General features: G+C 57.2%; 5 protein-coding genes across 5 annotated transcripts; 2 read left to right on the top strand and 3 right to left on the bottom strand.

The window, feature by feature from the left end:
* Positions 1–3,464: 3,464 nt before the first annotated feature.
* SLS55_001416 (uncharacterized protein) lies at positions 3,465–6,140 on the bottom strand (the record flags this gene model as incomplete). The annotated part of the gene is made up of 1 exon (XM_066772910.1): positions 3,465–6,140. The coding sequence occupies one exon, from the start codon at positions 6,138–6,140 to the stop codon at positions 3,465–3,467; it is 2,676 nt and encodes an 891-aa protein (XP_066635477.1).
* Positions 6,141–6,601: 461 nt separating this feature from the next.
* On the top strand, positions 6,602–8,305 carry SLS55_001415 (uncharacterized protein; the record flags this gene model as incomplete). The annotated part of the gene is made up of 2 exons (XM_066772909.1): positions 6,602–6,804; positions 6,832–8,305. 2 exons carry the CDS (start codon positions 6,602–6,604, stop codon positions 8,303–8,305), a joined length of 1,677 nt encoding a protein of 558 aa, XP_066635476.1.
* Positions 8,306–8,730: 425 nt separating this feature from the next.
* SLS55_001414 (uncharacterized protein) lies at positions 8,731–10,636 on the bottom strand (the record flags this gene model as incomplete). Its single annotated transcript, XM_066772908.1, has 4 exons — positions 8,731–8,918; positions 8,982–9,212; positions 9,308–10,181; positions 10,403–10,636. 4 exons carry the CDS (start codon positions 10,634–10,636, stop codon positions 8,731–8,733), a joined length of 1,527 nt encoding a protein of 508 aa, XP_066635475.1.
* Positions 10,637–14,328: 3,692 nt separating this feature from the next.
* On the bottom strand, positions 14,329–15,387 carry SLS55_001413 (uncharacterized protein; the record flags this gene model as incomplete). The annotated part of the gene is made up of 1 exon (XM_066772907.1): positions 14,329–15,387. One exon carries the CDS (start codon positions 15,385–15,387, stop codon positions 14,329–14,331), a length of 1,059 nt encoding a protein of 352 aa, XP_066635474.1.
* A 1,320-nt stretch (positions 15,388–16,707) lies between these two features.
* Positions 16,708–18,326, top strand: ERG4 (C-24(28) sterol reductase; the record flags this gene model as incomplete). The annotated part of the gene is made up of 4 exons (XM_066772906.1): positions 16,708–16,721; positions 16,792–17,975; positions 18,043–18,260; positions 18,315–18,326. 4 exons carry the CDS (start codon positions 16,708–16,710, stop codon positions 18,324–18,326), a joined length of 1,428 nt encoding a protein of 475 aa, XP_066635473.1.
* Between the last annotated feature and the right edge of the window lie 808 nt (positions 18,327–19,134).

The following is a 19,134-nucleotide window of genomic DNA, read 5'->3' as shown; positions in this document are numbered from 1 at the left end:
CCGCGCAGTTTTGCAACGTAAATCGGGTCAGGTTCATGCATAGTAAGCCGTCTGCAATGTACTGTACTTCAGACCCTTGAATAGAAGTCTTCAACTTACGCACTCGGTGAGAGATGTTGGTTCGCTAGTATCCAAGCAGTGCTTCCGCTTTCGTCATTGACAGTTTTCATTCTGTTGCTCTCCTGACTATAGGCTTCCTTCATGAGTTTTCCTACCGACTCAACACAAAGTTGAAAGTTCGCATTCTTCTGCTTGAGGATCAATACTCCTGAGTTCGGCCGCTGTTCTTTGTTCGTTACCAAATCATGGAGAACAGTAACCGTGTTCTCAGCTTTTCGAATCTTCTGGATCAGTTTCCTCCTCAATTTTGCTCACCAGAGACAAACGATCTGCGATAGACAAGACCTTCCAGAGTAGAGTTCAGTGTCGATGATGTGCCTCGTTCAGGTGTAAATAGCTGGAAGTAAATGCGAGTTCTCAACAAGACACTTTCAAGACGACTAAGCCCCCTTCCCATTTGGATTTGTATCTCTATGCGACAACATAGGTAAGCGCAATCTTTTCGCAGCCCGCTGTGTTGTTCGCGACTATGTAACGGATGGTGATCACGACCGCGCAGCCAATCAGAATCTCCGCACGCCGCAACGTCCCGGAGGGACATCTTGTGAATAATGTATGGGACTGCATATTGTTACGCGTGCGCGTAGGTGCCAAACTGCTAACCTCAAGTCGCCATCGGGGATGAGGAAAGTTTATCGGCTTAGTCTTTCGGATTTCCATAGGATGGCAAGTGAGGGGTTCCTAGATCGTGCGGCGGGCACCCGGGAGATGTCGCGTACGCCGCCTTCGCAACGAATGGTCATGTACCTACATACCAAGTCAAACAGGTCCAATATCTACTTCCACATCCCCGACGAACCTAGGAGCTTTGCAAAACCAGACCGAAGTCATTGCACGTGTACATCTCGCAGCAGCAAACACACCCCATGCATGAACGACCGAATGTGCGCCGAACGAAGACTTTGGATTGGACGGGCGAAATTGCATCAGTCGTGAGCGGGCTCTACCTCCGTCCCCCGTTCCCTCCCTCACCATCTTTTTCGCCTTGGTTGGCATCGACCCAAGCTGTGCGCACACTGTGCAGTCGTCACTTTGTCAGCGACGGCGCGGTGCTGCGCCGTCATCGGCGAATGCGGCAGGCAGTCATTCCGAGAGTGGTGTCGATAACGATGGCGGTGAAAGAGAAAAAAAAGACGGTTGGCGAGGGTCGCGTCGCTTGGAAAGCTTTGCCAGATTCGATGGGCGAGCAGCCCGTTGCCGCGGTCGGTCGTCGGGCTGCAAAAAGCTGCGCCAGATATACGTAGCTGCGAATCACCCCACAACCATATATGCATTGCGAGCGGTGTGCTATTTTTGATGCTACTGCTGTTGCTGCCGAGGTACTCACTGCGGACAGCGACACTGCGGGCATCGGCCAGACTACTCGGTTGGGATTCCCACCCCGCGAACACGTAGTCGGTGAGTGACTTGAACCTTTTAGATCTCTTCAAACACGCGGCTGCTCGCCATCAGACGCGCGCGCGGCCGGAATCGACACTTATTGAGTAGTTCCAACGAGCTTGACCATGCGTGAGGATGACCGGCAACAACTCGACACCTCCTCCGGAGCTACCGTGGTCTGATGGGCGATATGTGCCGTCGGGGCATGGTATTAGTAGCTGCTTGGTATCTCGACTTGCTTCTGCTGTTCCGCTTTGCCATTGCAGTGCCTTTCATGCCCGCTTGCCCCGTACCATCCGGCACTCTTCGACAAGCTTTGAAACCTCGTTGTTGCCGTGATTTCCATTGGCGGCCCGCATTGAAATCTAGAAGTGAATGACTTGAAGATGGAAGACGAGACGGTATATGAATTGATCCAAGAGTCAGATTGAAAATTCTCTAATGGACAGAAACGAAAGTTAGAAATCAGTGCGAGCAATCTCTTGGCTCGACGTGCTGCGGCTTTGTGTGCGTCGGGTAATTGCGGCGTGCGGAGGTTCTGATTGGTTGCAGGGAGTAGGAGTGCTGTAGGCAACACAACACATGTTATGTTGTTCGCTCGGAGCTCTCCAATAGCAGGCTTGAGTTGCAATATATAGAGCAGAATGTCGTAACACGGCTTTCAAACTGCACGACCATCCATCAACACCGCAAACGGTCCAACCAACTTCAAACGCAGATAGCATCCGCAGCACCACCTCACGAAATCCATTCTGATTCTGCATCATCGTCAACCAGTCATCGCCGTATATACTTTTCGACAAACGACTCTATAAAAAGCTCTACGATCGTAACATAACTGGTACTGCTGCGGCAGGAAGGATTCCAATACGAGGGCACGGCCCACTTTCACCGGGGGGTTACCAGCAGCATCATTCGTCGTGACGCTTTCCCGTCTTGCCGCCGCGAATGTACCCTGCTTCAACCGAATTGGCCAATCCCTGTCCTGGGCCGAGGCTTAATATATACCTAACGATGCTGTCCCGCGCAGAAGTAATAACAGCAGCGCCCTTACGTATTCCTTTTCTTCCCTTCTCAACGACCACAAAAACACCACCCCTCCTTCCAACACCAGACACTAGATAAAGAGCAAACTCAAACGCCAAAGCACAGAATGCTCCCAATCCCAATCCTCCCCAAACGCTCCTCCGACTCCTCCGACGACAGCTCCACCGAATGGAGCGACACCAAAACCATCGTCGCCGCCGCGATCGCGGGAACATTCGCCATCACCCTGATCGGCGCCATCGTCTACTTCCTAGACAGACATCAAAAACGGCGCTCGGGGGAGCGGATGCGGAGGATGTACGACTCCTCGTCGTCGGGCGACAATTTGCTTGATGATTTGCGGGGTACATGAACAATAACGACGAAACGACGGTTTCAGTCATATTGTGCACGGGTCGGGAGTTTGATTTGGTAGCGCAAAATGGAAAAAAACTCCCCGTAGCGAGGATGGAGGCTTTTTCGACGAAGGGGGAAAAAAAAAAGAAACATGCTGGCGGTTCTTTAAGCCATGCGGAGGACAGAACACACAGGAGCGCGTCGGCATCGGGTCGTACAGATGAAGATGACTTTAATTTTTCTCTGCTCTGTTGGGCTACTGTTTGCTTGTAATTCCTTTTTTTTTTTATCTTTCTTTTCTGCCGGCGAAATGGCTGGACTTTTCTCCCGCTTCAACCACGTACATACATACATTACTGTGCATAGAGGCTCTCTGGGGAGATCACGATACCACGCCCTCATTCCCGGACAGAAATCCCCTGCCCTCCCTCCCCATTCTTTTTCTGCTTCGAAATCGAATATCGAACATCGAACTTCGAACTTCGAACATCGAACACCAACACCAGCACCAGCACCGACACATCTCCAACACCCTGGACCCCCCACCTCCACCCACAATCCCCCCCACTCAATCCAACGACTCACACAGAGCCCCCATCACTCCCCCCATCACCACCACCACTCCCCGCCCTCCTCCACTCCACGCTAAGATACTCCCTCCAAGTCCTCAGCCCGACCTTCTCGTACCAGCCGTCCAGCGTGACCCAATCGACGAAGCAGCGGCCGACGCCGCGCATGCGCAGCTCCTCGAGCGCGGCGGCAACAAGCGCAAGCCCGACGCCGGCATCCCTGCGCGCGGCCTCGACGCCGACGCACGCGATCAAACCCGTCTGCTCCGCGCCCAGCAGTTCCGGGAAGGCGAGATCAGGGAGGAAAACGGGGGTGCCGGGCGCCAGCATCATGGTCCAGGCGACTTGCTCGCCCGCGGGGTCCGATTCGCGTTTCTTGCGGCGGTCGTCGTGCGCGACCATGACCTGGCCGTGCAGGCCGGCTTTGGCCAGCGCCTCGTACCCTTCGACCCAGCCGGAGTAGGCGCCGAAGTTCAGGCGCTGCTTCTCGAGGCACTCGGCCTCGCCGGCGGCCGTCCACGGGCGGAACGCGATGCCTTTCGAGCCGGCGCGGGCGATGCGCATCGACGAGTCCGGGTCGGGGGTGTGGGTGGCGACGAGGTCGATCCAGAGGTCGCGGCAGCGGGCGGAGCGGGCGTGGGGCGAGTCGCGGGTGCCGGGCGCGAAGCCGCGGTGGAGGAAGAAGGATCGGTTGGACGGCGCGATGTCGCGCGGGAGGGCGGGGAAGAAGCGCGGGAACGAGGAGCCGATGGAGAGGGTGGGGCTGCTGGCGCCGAAGTGGCGGTGCTGGGCGTGCGCGAGGAGCGCGGTGCCGATGCCGAGCTTTTGCTGGAAGGGGTGGACGATGAGGACGCTGATGAGCCCTTTGGGTGGGGCGTGGGCGGATGCGTTGGGAGGGGGTGGCTCCGTGTGGGTTGCCATGAAGCCGACGACGGTGTCGTGGCGGCGGACGACGAAGTGGGCGCTGCGCGGCCGGGTCAGGAGGTCTGCCAGTCGCGGCTTGGAGACTAGATATGTTGGGAGCACTTCATGCCACAGGGCGCAGACCTGATCCATGTCTCGCTCGGGCGAGAAGGCTTGGACGGTGTGCTCGTATTGGGCCTTTTGCTCAACGGGGAGATGGCCTTGTGCTTTCTTGATGCCGAAGAGAACGTGGGCGGTGGCAGTGAAGGCGGCTGGTGTTGGTTCGTAGATTGCCAAATAGTTTTTTATCCGTTCGGTGGAGAGGAAATCGTAGGGATCGCATGTGGCGACTACGACCAGCTTTTTGACAGCGTCAGCTAACTTGAGAGCCATGTCTTTTTGATACGGTGCAAGTCGCGCGTTCCTGGTGGCCAAAATGACGGCGTCTGCGGCCTTCGCGGCCTTGAGCACCTCGTCCAGGTTTGATCCATCTTCGTAGAAACGAAAACCTTGGATTCCAGGATTGTGGGTCTTCAGTATGTCGACAAATCCAGGAGGTGTGTATGGACCACGCGATTCGACTTGGCCGTACTCGACCACACCACTGGCAACAGGTTTCTCTCCGGGCGAGATGAAGACGAGACGTTGACTCTTGGTCAGGGGGAGGACATCTGATTCCATGCGGACGGCGGTGGTACTTGAGGCATACACCTTCGAGGCAAGCTCGGAGTTTTGCTTGTTTATTGTTGGAAGATCAAGGGGTTTCTGAGAGCGGGTATATCGCTCGTCGTTAAAGGAACCGACTCTGGCATAGGACTGCTCAAGTTGGCGCACGAAGTCCGGATCCTTCTTGGCGGCATCGAAAACAGCATGGAGAGCGCCGACTTGCAGGTCAATGGTATGGCAGATCATGACGGCATCGCAGCCAGCCTTGAGGGCGGTGACGGAGCCTTGAATAGTACCGCCGCATTCAGTACGGATGGCATTCATTTCCAGGCAGTCAGACACGATAACGCCTGCGAAGTTGAGGTCGTTTCGTAGGGTGCGCAGGACGGCGGGATCCAGGGTAGCGGGTAGTTTCGAGGCGCCGAGCACGATGTGGGCAGTCATGACGGCCGGGACATTCTCAGTGACGGCACGGCGAAAGGGCACCAGCTCGCATTTCTCCATGTCAGTCCAGCTCTTTTGAATGAGGGGGAGGCCGTAGTGCGAGTCTACAGCGGTGTCGCCGTGGCCGGGGAAATGCTTGACGCATGGAATGACGCCTTCGGCGCGCAGGCCGCTCAGGTTCGCGGAAGCCAGGCGAGCAACGGCGTAGGGGTCGTCGCTGAAAGAGCGGACGCCAATGACGGGGTTCTCAGGGTTGTTGTTGACATCGCAGACGGGGCCGTAGTTCATGTTGATTCCCAAGGCTCGCAGCGCTCTTGCCGTAGCGCAGCCGACATTGTAGGCGTCATCAGAGGAGCGAGCAGCGCCCAGTGTCATGGAGCCGGGCAGCTGGGCAGTAATGGGAGGAGTGATGCGCGTAACGAGACCATTCTCCTGGTCGATGGCGATGGTGAGCGGGCGATCATGGCCGGCGTCCTTGGCAATCTGCTGCAGCTCGGCTGTGAGAGCTTGGAGCTGTTTTGCGTCGCGGACATTGCGTTGGAACAGGACGATCTGGCCGACGTAGTAGGGAGCGCGGATCAGGCGTTTGATGTTTTCGTCAGCCGTTTGGCTGTGGAAGCCGACGATGAACAAGCGGCCAATGAGGCGTCGCAGGCGGTCGTCGTCCGGAGCCATGATCAGGCAGTGTATCAGGGTCCAACGCGATACCTTATATGGCAACTCCGGGCCCGACTAAGCGTGCAGCAGCAGAAGAGGGAATGAGACAGGCTGCATGTGACTGGCCAGCTGTGGCGACTTATCTCGACCGGACGGCGAGGGCGATCGGGCGAGTCAGTTGTCGGATGATAGCTCTGATGGAACGCGGTGCAGGTGGTGAGGAGATAGCGGTTGGAGGAGGTGTGATGTGGTCGGGAGTGGGGCGCGGGGGGCAATGACATGGGCGGGGCTTATCGACCGATCGACGCCGGCGACTCCACGACAGCATCACCCGCCGGACCCAGTGCCCAGCTGTGCATCCTCGCTTCCCTCGCCCGCGTACCTTACATATCTGGCGACCCCGCTGCATGTCCGGCCATGCCTCCTCGTCGTCCGCTCGCCGCCCGTCGCTGGAGCCGTTGCTGCCCCCAGCCCCCGCCATGACCGACGCCAACGACAAGAAGCTGCGTGACAACCTCGAGCAGTACGAGCAGCTGTTCGGGGCCGACGAGGACGCCTTTGACCAGCCCACCACCACGCGCAGGGAGCTCTGGTCCTACTACCTCTACTACAACGGCGACAACGGCGTGGGCCCCGGCGCCTACAGCCAGACACTGCAAGTCTCGCCGGGTACCTCGCCTGTGTCCCCACACTGACTTGACCCCACCAGATTCCAGTCCGCCCTGACTTCCGCCGGCCACGACCCCAAAGTCTCGCCGCCCGTCGCCGGCAACTGCGGCGATGGCGCGTGCGTCGTGCCGTGGGGCAGCGGCACCCGCAGCGTTGCCTCGGTCGTGCTCATCGCCAACGGCCTCTGTTTCGCCGTCATGACGCTGCTGTTCGTCTGGCTCGGCAGCGCCGCCGACTACGGCTCCTTCGGCCGCTGGCTGCTGCTCGTCCTGACCGTCATCTGCTGGGTCTTCCAGTACGCCTTCATGAGCGTCAAGGGCCCCGATCAATGGCACACGGCCATGGCTTTATTCGTTGTGAGCTATATCGCCTATGGCGCCACCCTGGTCTTCTACGCCGCCCTGTTTCCGCGCCTGGCCCGGTACATGCCGCACGTGAGGAAGGCCCGCGAGGAGGACCTGAAGGAGGGCAGGATCAGCCAGGACGAGTACGACAAGATCGAGAGCCTGGAGAAGAACCATCTGTCCAACATCTCCACCGCCCACTCCAACATCGGCTACCTCCTCACCCTCGCCATCAACCTGAGCGTGCTGCTCCCCCTGCAAGGAAACGACTACGCCAACAACTGGGCCCACTTCCTGACCAACACCTACTGGATCGCCCTCGGCATCTGGTGGTTCATCTTCCAGCAGCGCCGCCCGGGCCCGAAGCTCCCCAAGGGCTCCAGCTACGCCACCATCGGCTGGAAGCAAGTCGCCCTCGCCCTCAAAGAGGTGCGCCACCTGCCGCAAACCTTCACCTACCTCGTCGCCTTCTTCCTGCTCGCCGACGGCCTCAACACGACGGGCGCGCTTATTAGCATTATCCAAGCCTCACAAGTGCAATTCAGCTTCCTGCAAATCACCTACCTCAACCTGTCGCAAGCCGTCTGCTCGACCTTCTCCACCTTCGCCTTCTGGTACGTGCAGCGGTACTTCGGCATCAGCACGAAGCGCATGTTCATGGTGACCAACGCCTTCTCGGTGCTGATCCCCTTCTACGGCATGCTGGGCCTGTGGACGGCGCGCGTCGGCTACCACCGCCTCTACGACTTCTGGCTGTACAACGTCGCCTTCGGCCTCTTCCAGGCCCCCTACTACGCCTACGCCCAGACCATGATGAGCGAGGTCACCCCGCGCGGCTACGAGAACATGTTCTTCGGCCTCTACGGCATCACCAACCGCGCCAGCTCCATCATCGGCCCCAACGTCGTCCAGGCCATCGTCAACAAAACCAACAACAACTGGCTGGGTTTCCCGTTCTTGGTCGCCCTGTGCGCCGCCGCGAGCGTTGTCATTTGGTTCGTGGATCTGGACAAGGGGAGGGAGAACTGTAGGAAGTATGTTGAGGAAAGGAAGCTGGTGCGTGTTGCGAGGGAGAGCGGGAGGACTGTCGAGGAGATTGTTGAGGGCGTGACGGAAGGTGCAGGCTTGACCGTTGAGGCGGTGGACGGGCGAGGAAAGAAGGATCCGTAAAGGGAAGCGATGTGGTCGAGCTCGGGGCATATTGGTCTGCAATGACTTTGGCCTTGCATTCCCTTCGCACGACTATACCGGTTTATGGATAGCTGAAGTAAATGCATAGAGTTACGTCCAGTTTTTCGAACCCGATGATGATATCTAGACGCCATCTTAACTATCAACCGCTAAATTTGCCGCTGACCGGTCAAGTGGATCAATATGTAGCTTTCCATTGCGTGTCTCGCACGTAATGAAAAAGTCAGCCACAGAGGCTTAGTATTGCCATATATGTGGCTCGTCTCTTAAAAAGAGGGATGCTTCAAGCACCGGTACATTCCAGTTCTTTAAGGAAGACGGGGTGCGAATGGGACAGATTCACTATCTCATGGCTCAATCATGCTAATCCCTATTAACAGATATATATACCCTAAACATCCTACCTACAGCTCAATCTCCGGCTCCCTCGACTTATACAGAATCCTTGCGCTGGGATCCGGCACATACTCCGACTCGGTCAAGCTGCGCGGCTGCTCACCCTCAAACTTCCAGTCGTACTTCAACAGCAAATGCGCAACAGCAATTTTGATCTCGTTGCTGGCAAAGAAGCGGCCGGGGCAGGCATGTTGTCCTAGAACATTCAAATAACATCAGAAAACACGCACCGAGAGAATCGCACGACAGCAACACTTACCGTGACCGAAGCCCATGTGCTCGGCGCTGGTGGTGACGAACTGCCACCGGTTCTCCTGGCCGGGCTCGTTGCGCATGTCCAAGAAGCGGTGGCCGACGAACTTGTCGGCGTCGGGGCCCCAGTGTCGGGGGTCGTACATCTGGAAGGTCGGCATGGCGATGTGGGAGCCCTTGGGCAGCCGGGTGCCGTCGGAGAGGGTGACGGCCTGTTCGACGCGGCGGGTCATGACGTCTGTTTTGTTTTCCCCCCCATCATCAGCACACGGAGCACGACGACAAAAGGCAACAAGGCTCGGCGGGAAAAGGAAGAGGGGCACGACGACTTACTGGCGCCGAGGACGTGCACGCGCTGGCTCTCCTTCATGCAGCTGTCCAGCAGCTTCATCTTGTACAGGCTGGTCTTCTTCCACCCGCCGTCCTCCCCAAGCACCCGCGCAATCTCGTCGCGCAAGAGAGAAATATACCGCGGGTTCGCCGTCAGGTCGTACAGCAGCGTCGTGATGGTGAGCGACGTCGTGTGGATGGCGACGACGGACAGCAGCAGCTGCGCGTACACGACGTCGAACGGCCGCCCCGCCGCCACGTCCTCGAACCAGCCGATGGCGTCCGTCGACTTGGTCTTGGTCCCCGCCAGCGCGGCAGCGCGGCGGGCGGCGCGCCGCGCCGCCACCTCGGGCTCGATGATGCTGCGCGCCTGCGCGATGTGGTCCTGCGCCACGCGCAGCTCCGAGAGGAAGGGGTAGACGAAAGGCCGCACCCACGGCGCGAAGGTGCGCAGCCGCTTGGCCGCGCTGAAGGCGTCGACCGTGTAGCGGATCGAGATGGCGAGCCAGGCTGGGTTGTGGCAGATGGGCTCGCCGAGGAAGACTTTGGCCGAGAGCCGCGCCGCGAGCATGGGGGATATGTGGGCGAATTGCATCGGGGTCCAGTCTGTTTCTTTCGTCAGCTTCTTCTGCCGTGTTGGATGTCCCTCGAAGAGCTTACCTTTTGCGGGGGGGATAAGTTCGCCGATGACTTTTGTGGCTTCTTCGGATAGGCTGGCCGTCATTCCGCCTGCGAGTGTTAGCGTAAGTGCTGACTGGGTAGTGTAGAGCGTACCGAGGGCTTGAGTGAGGTTTTTGCGGACGACATCGTGGAAGATGTGATCCTCGCCAATGCCGTGTCCGAACACCTCAAGACCCGGGTAGGTGGGAAAGAAATTCTGAGCGGGATGGTTTAGTGGGAGCAACGGTTGGAGACTGCTTGACTGACCCTTTCGCCGAAGCCGGTCAGTGAGAGGTGCTCGTTGTTCCGAAGCTCGTCCGCAAAGGAAGGAGGAATGATGATGACAGGCCCGTTGCTACCGATGACCTGAAACACTTTCCCCTTGCACTGGACCAAGGTTAAAAGGGCGCATTTCTTGCAACTTGTACGGGTACTTACTTCATCCATGCCCCGCTTCATGATCTGGACAGCGCTCTGGACAAAGCGTGCTTTGGCCTTTGCATTGGTCCATTCTCCTGGTTCCTTCCCGACGAGCTTGAAGCCGGGATACGGCCGTTCCTCCTTTGCGTAGTAGCTGAAGACAGAAACAATGATAACGAAGCCGGCGAAGAGCAGCGACCCCAACTGGAGGGTGCTGCTATCGGTGCTGGTGGAAATGACGTCGAAGACCATGTTTGCAAGTAGGCCTCCGGAAGAGGAAGCGTAGATCGGTTCTGGATTAAAGACTGCTTCTCCCACGTTTTATATATACGGCCCGCAACGACCCCGTAGCAGCCGAAACAACGGCGCACGCGGGAGCCGGATCAGAGCCCTCCCGCTTGCACAAACCGTCGATCGTCGTTTCAGACAGGCTAAGGGTTAGCTGGAGAGATGTCCGCGCGCGGGTTGCACGCGGGTCCTCGTAGTGCACTGGCGCTGATTGGCTGGCAGGTACGGTCCCGCACGCGACGGCGTTGGCACCGTGGGTCCCGCCTGCCGATCGCTCGTCGGGTCGCGACTTCGTGCCGGGAAAGGGGAGGCTGCCTTCCGGTGTTGGTCTCTCCTTACCGCATGCGTGTATAGTGATTGACTCAGGCCGTCCGCAAAGTAGAAGTGCCTTGAATCGCCTGCAGCCAAGGGGACTGGAACTCGTCTTGGCTGGACGATCTGCAGGTGCGTAATCTCTTTTCGGCCATTGGTGCTCGTTGTGCTCCCTCGCATTCGTATCCCAGCATCCCGTCATCTCGGATTCCCTGGCCAAGCAACCCCCGGGCTGCCGTGAAACCCGGGCCACGGATGTTCGTTGCTGCGTCGTCGGAACAAGCATGCCGAGCCAGCCATTCAATATACAAAGCACCCGTACAAAATAGGCGCCCCGCAGCCCGTCGACGTGTTCTTCTTTCCGACCACACTTCCCATTGGGTCATGCAACAACAACCCACGTCACCCCACCCACAGTCATGACGCAAGCGTGAGCGGAGGGTACATACAAATTGGATTCCACTCTTATACGTAGTCGTTCTCTCCACCACGAACATTCCTCAGTGAGAGACACGTCTTGTTTATGTCTTTAACAGCTTGCCGCCCCACATTCTACCTTTCACCGACTACATTCTAGGCCTTTGTCTGTCCTGACAATACATGCACGAGGTCTGATGGAGCCATACATGTTCACCTATAGGCTGACGGTACTTACAGCCGTGTTCGCTTCTGTCGTGGTACCTTGATTACCTGTTAAGAGGTGATTAGGCATGCTTTGCAAGTCGCAACATAGACCTTCTACAGCTGATGACCCCTCATCGTGTCTAAATGCGAGTTGGCTTACCAGTGGAGCGAAGCCGGGTTCTCTGGCGCCTCCAGTATTTATAGCATACCCACTGCGCGTAATGCAGCAATCTACCTCAAGACACACGACGCCTATCCAATACACGACACATCCGCTCTCCTGAGTTTGACACGCCCCACAATGTCGGTTACCGAGTGCACTTGTAACTGGATCCGGGAGCGGTTCAACGACTGCGGCCACTACAGTCCACCAGTCCCAAAGCTGCCGCAATGCACTTTCACCCCACACAAATTCGACCTCGCAAGATGTGAGACCAGGCTCGTATCTGGCGAGTGTGGCAACTGCTAGCTGGGTCCCATATTGACCGGTCTTTTTGGTGTGTAAAATCCGGTCTTGTGATATTGTCATTCATCAACATACACCGGTAGAATCTGAACTTCAATTTTGAGATTTTGAGATAGGCTCACAGCTCCACGAGCCCACAATACCCAAGCACAAGATGCGCACTCGTGGAGTAGCCTCCTGCCATGCTGGAGTTCCATTATTAACACCACACTCCTACAATCCTGGAATTCACACAAAATTTCAAACCAGACGGCGGTGCGCACACACCACTCTACAAGAACAATTTGAAGTTCAAAATACTCTACTATACCAAACACCTTCTCGAGGTTACTAAAATCACTTCGATACATTTACCGATAATCTGTAAAGGATACCAGCGGAATGGATACCAATGACTTTGTTCTCTACACATCTTGGCCCATCCAAAGTGTGGAATTGTCGGTATGGGGTGTATATGTGGCCACTCGTGTTCAGGCAAGAAGTTGTCAACAGATAAACGACCATTAAGTACATGGACAGCCATAACTAAAATCCCATTTAGACTAAATCACCATCTACTCGACAGTGACTTAGTGTCCGTGTCTCCGCAAGACCATTAAAATGAAGCAACTGCCAGCATTTTTGAAGTGATGCCACACACCTGGCACATGTCAGGAGAAGCTAGTGAAACATCTTGTGCTACGGACATCAAGTACGTATGTTTGTTTGTTGTACGCGCCAATGAATTATGTTGTCCTTCCCACCCGTCACTTTCCCTCAGTGAGACCCTTATAGTGGCTTGGTGTAGTGCACGACGCATAAACCATTATATTTCGGAGAAAAACGCTACGATCTGCAAGAAGTGTTATATACATAAGATCACGAGGGGGAGAAACACCTTCCCAAATCACCACACAACAAGCTCAATCTCTCGCCACGGCAGCGCGGAAAACAAGCAAGTGCGCGTATAGCATTGCAACTGAAGCCATCAACATATAGGTCCTTACCTCTTCTCACCAAAACCCCATCTCTCTGCCTCCTCCCTCCCTCCCTCTCTTAACCCCCAAACCCTCTCCACATGCGCCGTCACCTCCCCTTCGCCTTCTCCAAGTCCCCTCTTGCTCTTGCCCTTGCCCACGCCCCTGCTCCTCCAACCACCCTCTCCCATGCCCCCCTTCCCGCCACCACCACCACCACCACCACCAGGAGTAGTGTGCAGCTCTCTTCCTTCCCTCTTAATGTTTAGCCAGCGATGTCCAGCCCGATCAGTGGCCGCCGACGCTGGCAGAAGCTCCGCGCAACGGGGTGGATCCCCAACGCCCTCCGCCCTCGCTTCCCATGGCCCAGCCCTCGCCCTCGACCTCGGCCTCGCCACGACCGGAGCAGACAGTCATGCCATGTGTCGCAGTCTCTAGTCTATCGTTCCGTTGTGAGGACGATGGATCGTGAGGTATTTGTAGGTCTCAAGGCGGAGTAGTCCGTCTATCGCCGTAGCTTGATATTCAAGCTTCCGCTTTCCATTTCGGCTGCATCAAGTCAGGGGCATGAGCAGTGTCAAGCTTGAGACTAGCGCAGTGGATCGGTAGCCGAGTTCGCCCTTGAGCATGAGCGCAGCGGCTAGAAATGACTGCGGGAGTAGTGAACGTAGACATCGTTGCAAAGTTATAGCCTCCATCATCCAATTCTAAGCTGTGGAAGCGTCCGACGGCCATCCTGGGCTGATATTGTCTTGCTCTTGGACTGAGGACAAATATGATGAACGCTATTCTGGTGGGGTTTTACTAGCAGCCTTCTGTACTGTTGATGGAGCGCGGAAACTTTTCCGATCCCACTTTAAACAAACAGACCTGATGAAGCCAGCAAATAGTGTCCTCTTATGCCGTGAAAATCCTTCAAAATAACCATAGAATCGGTAGGTTGCAAGATTAAAGTCAAATGTGGTATTGGATGCTTCCATGTAAGATCACTTCAGCTTGTTATTGAAACATTTGCGGATTAAAGGGCCATCTCACCACGTATATTTCAGAGTAGTCCAGCCCCATCATAGACTATCAAAAAAAAGATGACCCGATACAGCTGTAAGTTTCCAGGCCCTCCTACGTTGGAGGTTCCGGAAGCACACGATAATCAACCGACAGAAACCATCGAAATCATCGTCTCTCAAGCGTCTTCCGGCCGGCTCTCTGGGCCCACGGGCTTTCGGCAAGAGTACACATACCTGCAGCAGCAATCAGCCAAACGCTGCAACGCAAAACACACCACCAACCCATCAAGCTTACAGCGGCGCATAATGGTGCATGGTCGGATCATGCAGATCCCTCCTCGCCTCCATAAGACTGAGCTCTATACTCTCCCTGCTCATCCCCAGGTACCTGCTAAACACGGCGGTGGAAATGGCTTCCAGCCCAGTCTCCAGGTTCCTCAGCGCGTACCTGCCCAGCAACTTCTCCCTCCGCCCGCGCGGCCACTCGCCCAACGGCCACGCCGGCCGCTCCTTGCGGATATCCACGAACCCGAGCGCGCGCAGATGCGTGTCGAAGACGCGGCAGGCGGTGGTGTCGATGCCGGCCCTCGCCGCGCCCCTCCTCACGTCCTCGGACCACCTCAACAGCGCCGACGACGAGTCGTTTCCCGCACCACCACCACCACCGTCGTCGTCGTCGTCGTCGACCGTCGCCCACGGAAACGTGATCTCCCGCAACTCGAGCCAGCCGCCGGGCGCCAGGTTGTCCCAGCACTGCCGCAGGAACCTCGGCCAGTCGTGCACGCCCATGCACAGCATGCGCGCGTGGACGAAGTCGAACTTCTTCTTGCTCCCGCCGCGGTCGTACTCGTCGAAGAAGGCCCAGTCGCGCTCGGCGTTGTCGACCAGGAACTCGCAGTTGGCCGGCGCGAAGGCGGGTTGCACGGGCGACAGGTCGGTGCCGACGACGCGCGCGGATGGGTGGCGCTCGGCGAAGGCGATTGCCCACGCGCCGGTGCCGGTGCCGACGTCGAGGACGCGGTGGGTGTGTTGCGGCGAGATGGGGGAGAGGTGGAGGGCGTTGTGGTGCGTCATGAGCCACATGATGTGCTGGAGGTCGAGGCGCTCTTGCTCGAGCTCGTCGTTGGGGAGGTTGTAGGCTGGGGTTTGTGGGTTGGGGGTCAGGCTGGTGGTGGTGGTGGGAGGTGTGGAGGTGTGTGGGTACGCACTGCCGTCGTCGTAGGCGTGGTATCGACGCCCGTTCTCGAATCGCGATTCGACCGCCTTGCTCGCGGCAGACGTAAAGGCCCTGCGCCGATCATCAACGAGGCGGACCGGTCTCGGGACGGGATCATCCTTACGAGTCAGCATCTTCGTCGTCTCCTAGGGCCGAGTCGGCGTCCTGAGGATGGTTGGGTCAGCAGCGCATGGGCGGGATGGCAGTGTTCGCGACGTACGTCCACCTCCAGATGGCGGCCGAGGAGGGATTCATCGGAGCTGTGGTGCTCCGCTTGCGCGGCGTCGGGACGGTCAGACAACATGGTCTTTAGGGGGGCGCGACGAGAATTGGTCTCGATTTTGTGGTGGATCTCCTCCGCTTCCGCCGACTCGGGCCCGTCGGCTGTCTTTCTGAACGCGGTGATGTGCACCGATCACCCCACCTTTTGAGATTTGCCGCCATCACATCGTTTCTTCAATGAGCCAGGTAGGCAGTAGGGCGGGGTTGCCTTTGCTGGTGTTCATGGCTGGAACTGGCCTCAAGCATGACTTGAACAGAAAAGAGACAATGTTTATCGAAATACTTCAATTAGGCGGTGTGCCTCGTCTCCCTCAACAGCTTAGTAGTATGGATATTAGTGTTTCTACGATTGTTATTACTGGTCCACAAATTGAGGGCTCTTCATTCTGGTCATCTCGTTTCAGTAAACCAAGACCCTGTAGAACAATATTCCAATCCATGTGTTTCTCCGGACTGCAATGCTTTATTCAGTTACGGGGTAACGAAACTACACCAATACAGCAGGTGACAGAATATTTGAGCGCTGTAAGTACCACCGACGACACTATCCGTATAGCTGGATTGTATTAGGACGTAAACGAGTTCAAAAACGCACATGTATTATGCCCAAACGTTAGACTCACCTGAAATTGAGTACGGCGCAAAGTCACCATGAGGTAGAGACTGGTGAGCTCAATTCATCTGAGATAACCACACCATGGCAATATGTGGTCCGTGCTCTGCGCAGAGGCGGACAACTGAGAGTGACCATTCCTTGAACACGCTCATTCACCCTCGGCCATAAGGCTCATCTCCGCGGCTCGCCAGGTGAAGTAGTAGTGGTACCGTTGCCAGCGCATCCAATCGTGTCTGTAGTTGGGCGTTGAAGTCTGATGATGGTGTGGTGCACTGACCATTGTACCACCACCGGACAAAACACCCCGACCAATCGACGGCCAGGTCGCTCGCAAATACCCCGTCCAGCGGCTGTTTATCGCGCAGCGGCCCAAGGGCGCAATTAAACTACACAGCGAATCCGAGGCTAAACCTCCTTGGACGGGCGGCGCGCGGACTCCACGGACCCCGCGGACTCCGGCCGAGGGTACATACATCTCCCGCGGCCGCCGCCATGTTGTTTGCAGCCGATCAGGACGTCTGGGTTTTCGGAGAGGACATTTCCAGCTGCAAGCATCATGGCAATCCACAGGTTCGTGGAAAAAGACATCGTTTCGATGCCGAACATGCATCCACTGACATCATCATCTCGCCTCGACCAGTGAGCCGAAGCAGCGCAGGGAAGCACCACCCCAACGGACATCAGGCCAAACGAGAACCAAACCCCTCCCCATCGATGCCGCCGCCGACACAGACTCGCACGCCGGGTACGAGTTCGGCGGGCCGCTGGGGGTCAGCGCCATGATGGTCGGCTTCCCGGTGCTGATGTGGTACATGTACGTCGGGGCCATCTGCTACGACGGGGCGCTCCCGCTGCCCGCCGCCGGCCAATCGCTGCCCTCTTTCGCCGCGCACGTCGCGTCCCTGGCCTACACGCACGCGTTCCCGCACGCCAAGGCGTGGGCCATCTACTGGACCTTCCTGGTGCTCGAGGGGCTCGGCTACCTGTACCTGCCGGGCGTGTACGGCAAGGGCAAGTACCTGCCGCACCTGGGCGCCCAGCTGCCGTACTACTGCTCCGGCATCTGGTCGTGGTACATCACCGTGAGCGCGGCGCTGGCGCTGCACGTGTCGGGGGTGTTTAAGCTGGACACGCTGCTCGACGAGTTCGGACCGCTGATGTCGGTGGCCATCCTGAGCGGGTTCCTGGTGGCGGCGGCCGCGTACGTATCCGCAGTTGCGCGCGGCGCGCAGCACCGCATGACGGGCAACGTCGTGTACGACTTCTTCATGGGCGCCGAGCTGAATCCGCGGCTGCTGGGCTGGCTGGACTTTAAGATGTTCTTCGAGGTGCGGATCCCGTGGTACACGCTGTTCCTGCTGTCGCTCGGCGCCGCGCTGCGGCAGTACGAAGAGCTGGGCTACGTGTCCGGCGAGGTCTGTTTCATCCTCATGGCGCACGCCCTGTATGCGAACGCCTGCGCCAAGGGCGAGGAGCTCATCATCACGAGCTGGGACATGTACTACGAGAAGTGGGGCTTCATGCTCATCTTCTGGAACCTCGCCGGCGTGCCGCTGACCTACTGCCACTGCACCATCTACCTGGCCAACCACCACCCGTCCGAGTACCGCTGGAACCGCGCCGTCCTGGTCGTATGGTTCGCCGCCTACCTGTTCGCCTACTGGGTGTGGGACACGGGTAATAGCCAGAAGAACATGTTCCGCGCCATGGAGCGCGGCACCGCGCTTAACCGCAAGACGTTTCCGCAGCTGCCGTGGAAGTACGTCAAGAACCCGCAAGTCATCCGAACGAAGACGGGCGACAACATCATGTGCGATGGCTGGTGTAAGTCCATCCTCTCTTCGCGGATATAAATGTGGCGAGCAACTGACCCGAACTCTCTTCTCTGCAGATGGCATGGCGCGCAAGATCCATTACACGTGCGATTGGTTCTTCGCCTTCTCGTGGGGCCTGATTACCGGCTTCAACTCGCCGTTTCCCTGGTTCTACTCCGTCTTCTTCACCGCCATGATCATCCACCGCGCCAAGAGGGATATCGAGAGGTGCCGTGAAAGGTACGGCGAGGCTTGGAAAGAGTACGAGCGCCGCGTGCCGTATCTCTTCATCCCGGTAAGTCACTGTGATATCGGAGACGGACTGGAACCTTGCCTAACGCTCTCTCAGTACGTTTTTTGAACAGTGGGGAATCACTTCGCCGGTTCCGTTCAGCTACCCACGTATTGGCATCATTTGCGGCCGAACTAGCTTCCTTGTATCTAGTGTGCGTCAGCGACTAATATACCTTCCTAATCAATCATCTCTACACCTGGCACAATGTACCACTTGGAAGTGCCGTGGACCTTGTAGCGTGGACTGCCCCGACTGAAGAGAAGATAGGACCATGCCCACCCTCCGTTCCGTTCATGTTCCCGAGCGCACTGCCTCTGAAGACCGATGGCGCCGTCATCATTAAATGAACCCACAGCGCAACATTCCCCCTTCCCCCCTATACCCCACTGCACCTACACCCCGCCGGGTCTTTCCTGCGTTGCACCTGCCAGAGGCGGAACATGATGGCGGCCGCAACGGCATAGGCGACACCCGAGTATATCTGAGGGTATAGGTACGGCCGATCCGCGTCAGGCCGGCGGATCTTGAGCGCGATGACTTCGGAAACTAAAAACAGGAAAAAGGAGTTTCAGCTCATCATCTTCCGTTCGCAACGCCCGCGAGTGGTAACTTTTTGTTTTCCTTCTTTCCTTCCAACAACAACAAACGTACAAGTGCAAGGCAAAACGGTCGACGCCCAAGCCAGTGACAACATGGAGTTGAGATCCTTCAATCCGGCAACCTCGACGCAGAGCGGCGAGATGGTCTGAACAATACCAAGAACAGTTAGCACCGCCGCATCGAAAGAAGGTCAATTCGGGGCAGCAACAACAACAACAACAACAACAACAACTCACCATCCACAACACCCCCAAAATCGCGCCGCTGACAACAG

The sequence above is a fragment of the Diplodia seriata genome (genome assembly GCF_021436955.1).
Source record: "Diplodia seriata strain FDS-637 chromosome Unknown scaffold_2, whole genome shotgun sequence".
NCBI classification, from domain to species: domain Eukaryota; kingdom Fungi; phylum Ascomycota; class Dothideomycetes; order Botryosphaeriales; family Botryosphaeriaceae; genus Diplodia; species Diplodia seriata.
The sequence above is the reverse complement of the archived record's forward strand: the minus strand, read 5'-3'. Positions and strand labels throughout refer to the sequence as shown.